At 37.9% G+C, this 6,318-nt stretch overlaps 1 protein-coding gene across 1 annotated transcript; it reads left to right on the top strand.

The window, feature by feature from the left end:
• Positions 1-1,000: 1,000 nt before the first annotated feature.
• On the top strand, positions 1,001-3,625 carry hmgb1b (high mobility group box 1b). The gene is made up of 5 exons (XM_041795936.1): positions 1,001-1,206; positions 2,280-2,435; positions 2,525-2,670; positions 2,754-2,928; positions 3,046-3,625. Exons 2-5 carry the CDS (start codon positions 2,289-2,291, stop codon positions 3,178-3,180), a joined length of 603 nt encoding a protein of 200 aa, XP_041651870.1. The 5' UTR covers positions 1,001-1,206; positions 2,280-2,288; the 3' UTR covers positions 3,181-3,625.
• Positions 3,626-6,318: the final 2,693 nt, after the last annotated feature.

The following is a 6,318-nucleotide window of genomic DNA, read 5'->3' as shown; positions in this document are numbered from 1 at the left end:
CTTATTAAGTCACGTAGAGGGCCACAATTTTCTGCTAAATTTGCCACATAAATATACACTCTTACATGGGCTTTAAACAGAAAACAGTACAGTAGGACATGACAGTACAGCAGGAAGACAGTAATGGGATTAAGAGAGAAAAAAGAGACAACACAAAGACAGGAAAAGGAAAGAAGATCTAAACACAACCAAAGCAGAAATTACAGAGTGAGGGGTGATATCAGTGAGGGTTATGCAAAGACAGGGCAGACCCTAAATGCTTAATTTGTGGACTTGGAGCATATTACTTTGCAAAGTTACAATAGCAGCAAAGCTGTTGTCTCTTGCTGCTTTTGTTATTTTCATTGTCAAATGTTAAATTGTTAAGGAAATCTTTGACTAATGATTCTCATATGCAGGACAGTCAGCACATAAAACAGAAACAAAACAACTGCATACAGGAACGTGTTCAACATGATCAGCTTAATTTAAGATCTATTTTTCAAAGAAATAGTTCTTCATACATGACATGTTTTCAGTGTTGTTTCCATTGCACATCAGAGAAATATCTGCTTTCAATTTGCTATTAAAATAACAATGCTTTTCCATTAATCACTGGTAGCTCAAAACTGGATATCTTAATAGTCTTGCCCACATTTTTAAACACATTCATGAGGCCTGTGTCTATGCATAAAGGTATCATTACATCTAGTGCATGACATAATTGATAGTCACATAGACCATTTACAAAAACTGGCACATTTTAGCTGAATTCTCCCTATATAAATACAGTTGTTATTATCATCATTAAGACGAAAACTACCACAAGCCTACTTTAAAAATGTAATCTCCTTGGACCCTATTGGGCTCTATAATTTATCCCTTCGTTTCAGCACCGCTTTTACTTCCCTAACTTCTCTCTTTGTCATCATCTTTCCTCCACTAAAACAAGGGCGTTCACTGTTTTTGTTATTCAAGTTTAGCGCCATCGTCCCGTCGTGTTTTGGACAGCCAACTGTACCAGGACCAGAAAACACAGAGCGAGTGTCCAATGAGATACCTCAAGGAGTAGACGGCAGCCAATGTCCGATAGCCGGAGCCCTCCACGCAAACAGGGTAAACACAGACAGGGACCCTCGCAGCCAAAAGACCGCGCACTGATGGTTCTTCTCGTCCCATTGTTTGAGACGAACCGACACACCACTGGCCTCCTGTAGCTCTGTAGGGGTAAGCATAACCATGTTATTTTCATCAAAAAAAAAAAATTCCTCGCATTTACGTGTTATCAAAGTGCTTCGTCGCGCTTTGCTCTGTATACATAGGCGGTTAACGTGTTTAGTTGCATGACTGAGCTGGAAAGGATGCTAGCATTGTCACTCCTATGACAGGCACTGACTTGCTAGCTGAGCCCCGTAGTTAAAGCGGGGATGAGCAGACTCGTGGGCTTAGATGATAAGAAAATCAAAGCGGGGCAGACTACATTAAGCCGGACATGTACAATGTTTACCTCTGTGTGTTGATTTCTGACTAAACGGCTGCAGCGACGAGCTAACTCCAATGTTAGCATTGATGCCATCATAAAGCTAACGGCAGCCAGAAGGTGAACGTAGGTTAACACGACTGTCTGCTGCTGAGGGAACTCGGGTTCATTGATGCAGGCGGGGCATCTTTGACTTCATAAGTTTATGAACGCCGTAGTTTTATTCCTTCAAACTTACAGTGTAAGCCCACAGCATATTACAGAATCAGCCAGAGTGGGTGGTGTATGATAGCAGTCTGCTAGCCATTGTTAGCAATCAAATCAGCCATTTTAATAATCGCCTCATGAAATGAGCACTGGCGCACGCCAGCGTGCTAAAGCTTGTTAGCATAGCCTGAGGCTAACACTGAAAGCGAGAGTACACAAAGCAAAAGCGGTCTCAGAGAGGCTAACAGCTAACGGGGAATCAAAGGCGGCGTAAGCCCATGCAAATATATTCATGAAGCTGTATGGGCGGGAGGATATATTAAACTTGATTAAATGAGCTTTGCCTTTTACGAGCTTTACACTACACACCAGATCGTGATGTTTGAATTAAAATCTGTTTTTGAGTGAGTGTTTAAGCAGCATCATGTTTGCCTTTACGTACAATGGATTATCACTCTTCCCAGACACCCTCCTCCTCCTCCCCCTCCCATTTAAACAATGGATGGATCTGAAGCTAGAGGCACACAATTAAATACAATATACTGACTTTAGATTACAGATTTTGATGTGTGTTTATGAAATATGTTGTTTTTTCTATTTCCTTTTCAATTAGTAATTCAAGATGGTGAAAGATCCAAATAAGCCGCGGGGCAAGATGTCCTCATATGCCTACTTTGTGCAGACATGCAGAGAGGAGCATAAGAAGAAGCATCCGGATGCCTCTGTCAACTTTTCAGAGTTCTCCAAGAAATGCTCAGAGAGATGGAAGGTATACATTTTTTTTTTTCACCCACCCCCCCTTTTCTGAATCCTGAATTTCACTTGTAGTTAATTGAAGTTATCCTGTTTTCTCTAAAGACCATGTCACCGAAAGAGAAGGGCAAGTTTGAAGACATGGCCAAACAAGATAAGGTTCGTTATGAGAGGGAAATGAAGAATTACATTCCCCCCAAGGGCCAGAAGAAGAAGCGATTCAAGGACCCCAACGCCCCCAAGAGACCACCGTATGTGTCCTTCTGCATTTTCATTGCCTTTTATTTCTTCTTTCCTTTGTGTGGCATTTGGCTAATGCATCACTTCTCCACAGGTCTGCATTCTTCCTTTTCTGTGCCGACTTTCGCCCCAAAGTAAAAGGTGAGAACCCTGGGCTCTCCATTGGAGACACAGCAAAGAAGTTGGGACAGATGTGGAATGACTCATCCTCAGAGGAAAGGCAGCCTTATGAGAAGAAGGCATCCAAGTTGAAGGAGAAGTACGACAAGGTAATTATAGAAAGCCAGACTTTTAAATCTTGAACTAATGTTTTACACTTTTTGAGTTCAGATCTGTTTCTTTTGCTTTCATAGAGGTAAATTAAATTTTTTTCTTATCCACCATAGGATATTGTTGCTTACCGCACAAAGGGCAAAGTGGATTCTGCACCAGCTGCTGCAGCAGAAGATGACGATGAGGACGAAGAAGAGGAGGAGGGAGAGGAGGAGGAGGAAGAAGACGACGAAGAGGATGATGAGTAGATTGCACAGGGTTGGGACCTGGAATTTTGTTTATGCCATATAACCCTAATATACTCAATTCACCATCTTGAAACATAAATCAAATTGAACAAGATCATGTGTATATTTAATGTTTTTAAGATGTACAGTGTTATTCTCCTTTTTTGTAAAGTTAACACTACATATCTTAAGTTTTGGATTTTCTAGTGTTAGCTCTTTATCCCTGCCGTAATATGTACCAATTTAGAAGAACTACAAAGCAGTATAAAAGTAATTAGTAATAGGTGTGACAACTCAAAAATGAGATTTCTGAGTTGGTAGTGTATTTTTCTTTACTTTAAAAATTATTTTTTTATGTGCTGTCTCGATGTCTTTTTATTGTTCTTTGAATACCACGCTAATATCAAATGCAGCTGTCGACATTCAAGAATGTCTTCAATAAAGGTCGTTTTTTTTGTTTGTTTTTTAAGAAGTTGTTATTGTATTCTTTCAATCTCGGCAGCTCAAAGGCCCTTAAGACCCAACATGTAAAACACAAATAAATTAATGGGAGAGTCTCTTGCACTTCAGCCCCTACACAGGTGGAGGTTGGTGCTCACAGAAGGACCAGCAACAAACAGAAGTGGTTCAATGGATAAACCAGGTAAACCCAATGAAGAAACTGGAGCACACAAATCACTTGGTGACATTTAATCACGTGCAGAGGACTAATGTTTTGACGCGCACTGCGTCTTCATCAGAGTCAAACAGTAATGGTGCAGTTTGGAAACCCTAAAAACCCTACTGAATAAAGAGTTACAACACTGATTGGTTGTTTAGGGTGGGACGTCAGCCCGCAGTGGACCAATACTGTGAGAGCACTCGTGTCTAGCCATCTATTCCAAACAGGAATATGTGAATATAATTCACAACAAATATATTCAAAATATACAATATTCAAAAAACATATCGACCGACGATTGAAGACGGTAAACACAAATAAATTATTAACTCTGGGCTGTATCGTTGTAAATAAATATGGCCCTGTTGGATGCACAAGCGTAAGAGAGCCTGACAGCTTTTTGTCCCATTTCTGCTGCCAAGTGCTACTTCAACAGTCTTAAATTAGGTTTTACTATTTAATAATCCCTGATAGAACTGCTGGGAATATTAATGAGTTAGAGAATCGTTATCCTGGAGGTTAATTACATCCTGTAAATGAGCATAGTTATGTGCTGCTTGAGCTTGACTCACAATTTAGCCATAAAGTAACTCAGAAGTAATCTCTTGTTGAGAATTTAACTTCAGTTTGAGCAGTCTCTGTCCAGAATGTGGCGCCACAATGAGGGTGACTTCTTAAGTGAAAAACTGAAACTACTGTAGAACTACTTATTTTGTCATTACCATGTGGGTGTAAAAGCCAGTAAGAATAACATTAAAATTGTGAGATGTCCTATTAAACCTACATATATCACATTGCAGAATAAGAACTTAGTGTTATGTTTTATTGTCCATTGTATCGTTCATATTGTGGTTAATAAAACACGTTTTACCTTACCGAGTGTATCAACACAACAAAACTGCTAGTCGATAAAACATAGCTCACCAGTATGGGCCCACCACAAACAGAATGCAATCTGGCATTTATTCATTAATGATAAAGGAATGATTCTTTTGAGTCAGTGATATTTAATGTTTGCTACATAATTTTAGGTAGCATAGGGGATCTGCTGTAGCTCCCAGGCTTGAAGAGCACCATTAGGGCCCTATGGATAGGAGGAAAGACCAAAATAAAGAAAAAGGGAGGCAGGCCTTTGAGGTGCAAGAACAAGCAGGGCGGAAAGATAGTCAGGTTTGAGTTAATGGAAATAATTTTATTTGTACAGCACTTCTAAAAAAGGGTTTACAAATTGCTTTCATAGCAGAAAGATAAAGTAGCAGAACCCAAACCCAAGACAAGACAGGAACACAGCTAAAAACTGAGACCAAGAAGACCACGGTTTAAAGAAGTTATGAAAAGAGCTATAAGAACTAAAAACACTGAGGGCTAAAAAGAAAAGTAAAAGCACAAGTAAGAGGAAAGAAAACACTAAAAATGAGACGCTCATCAAAAGGAAAAAAGCAAAAACCAGTATTAGCCTTAAAAACAAATTATATTTGTTGACAGAAAATAAAAAAACAACAAGAAGAATAATAGATATTAAAACACACTCAAAATAAACACTACTGATAATAACTAATAATAATACAAAGGAGATCAAAAAGGCAGAGAAATTATTTAAGCATTATGAGAAAAGTGATTTAAAAAGAGTGACTGATTCTTAGAATCAGATAGTTTTTTCATTCTCATGGAGAAAAATTTGGGCGTTAAAATTGAACCTACATAGAATATAAGTATGATATCAGTAACAAAAATAAAAAAATATCAGTCATATATACTAAATTATAATGTAACACAAATAAATGGGAATAGTAAGAAATTAAGAAATTTGTATAAAAAAAGAAATATGAATACGTACAATAATGTGTAGTACACAAGAGGATAAGGGCCAGAGGCGAAGGGGGAAAAAAAATTATAAACATCACAATTAAAGTTGAAATGATGAAAAACGAAATGCAAAAATTCAAAATAAAGCTGAAAAAAGTCAAAATGTCAAGAATTAAGCTAAAAATTTGAAAAATAAAGTTGAAATACAATTTTAAGGAAAAAAAGTGAAAATTTTGATCATAAAGTAAAACACTATTAGACTATCGCTTCAAGAGAAAAACTCTTTGTTGTTCAATCCAAATCCAGTGGTTTCACGAGGCTGTTTGATGTGGTCTAAAAAGTTTGGACTTTGGGGGAAAATTTAGACTTTTTTTCTCAAAAATAGAATTACATGTTTTTTCTTGAATTTTCAACTTTTTAATATAGAGGAAGGATTTCAGCTTTATTCTCAAAATTCATCTTTTCTCTCCTCATTTCGACTTTAAGCTACATGATTGTTGTTTTCTTTCACCTCTGGTCCTAATCCTCTTCTGTGATATTGGAACTATAGATGTGCATGTTTCATCCAAATATCCCAGCCTTTCCCCAAACTTAAGTATGTTGCAGCCCACTTTCAGACCTTAATATCATCTGAGGCCCACCACAAAACCCTTTTACAACCAGAATAGATCACATTGACCTTACCCGGTAAG

The sequence above is a fragment of the Cheilinus undulatus genome, linkage group 2 (assembly GCF_018320785.1).
Source record: "Cheilinus undulatus linkage group 2, ASM1832078v1, whole genome shotgun sequence".
In the NCBI taxonomy this organism is placed as follows: domain Eukaryota; kingdom Metazoa; phylum Chordata; class Actinopteri; order Labriformes; family Labridae; genus Cheilinus; species Cheilinus undulatus.
The sequence above is the reverse complement of the archived record's forward strand: the minus strand, read 5'-3'. Positions and strand labels throughout refer to the sequence as shown.

What these genes read in the sequence shown, in the direction of transcription:
- hmgb1b (XM_041795936.1), top strand. Translation starts at nt 2,289, where the DNA reads ATGGTGAAAGATCCAAATAAGCCGCGGGGCAAGATGTCCTCATATGCC. An exon ending in AATGCTCAGAGAGATGGAAG is followed by an intron (nt 2,436 to 2,524) that starts GTATACATTTTT and finishes TTTTCTCTAAAG; the next exon opens with ACCATGTCACCGAAAGAGAA. An exon ending in AACGCCCCCAAGAGACCACC is followed by an intron (nt 2,671 to 2,753) that starts GTATGTGTCCTT and finishes ACTTCTCCACAG; the next exon opens with GTCTGCATTCTTCCTTTTCT.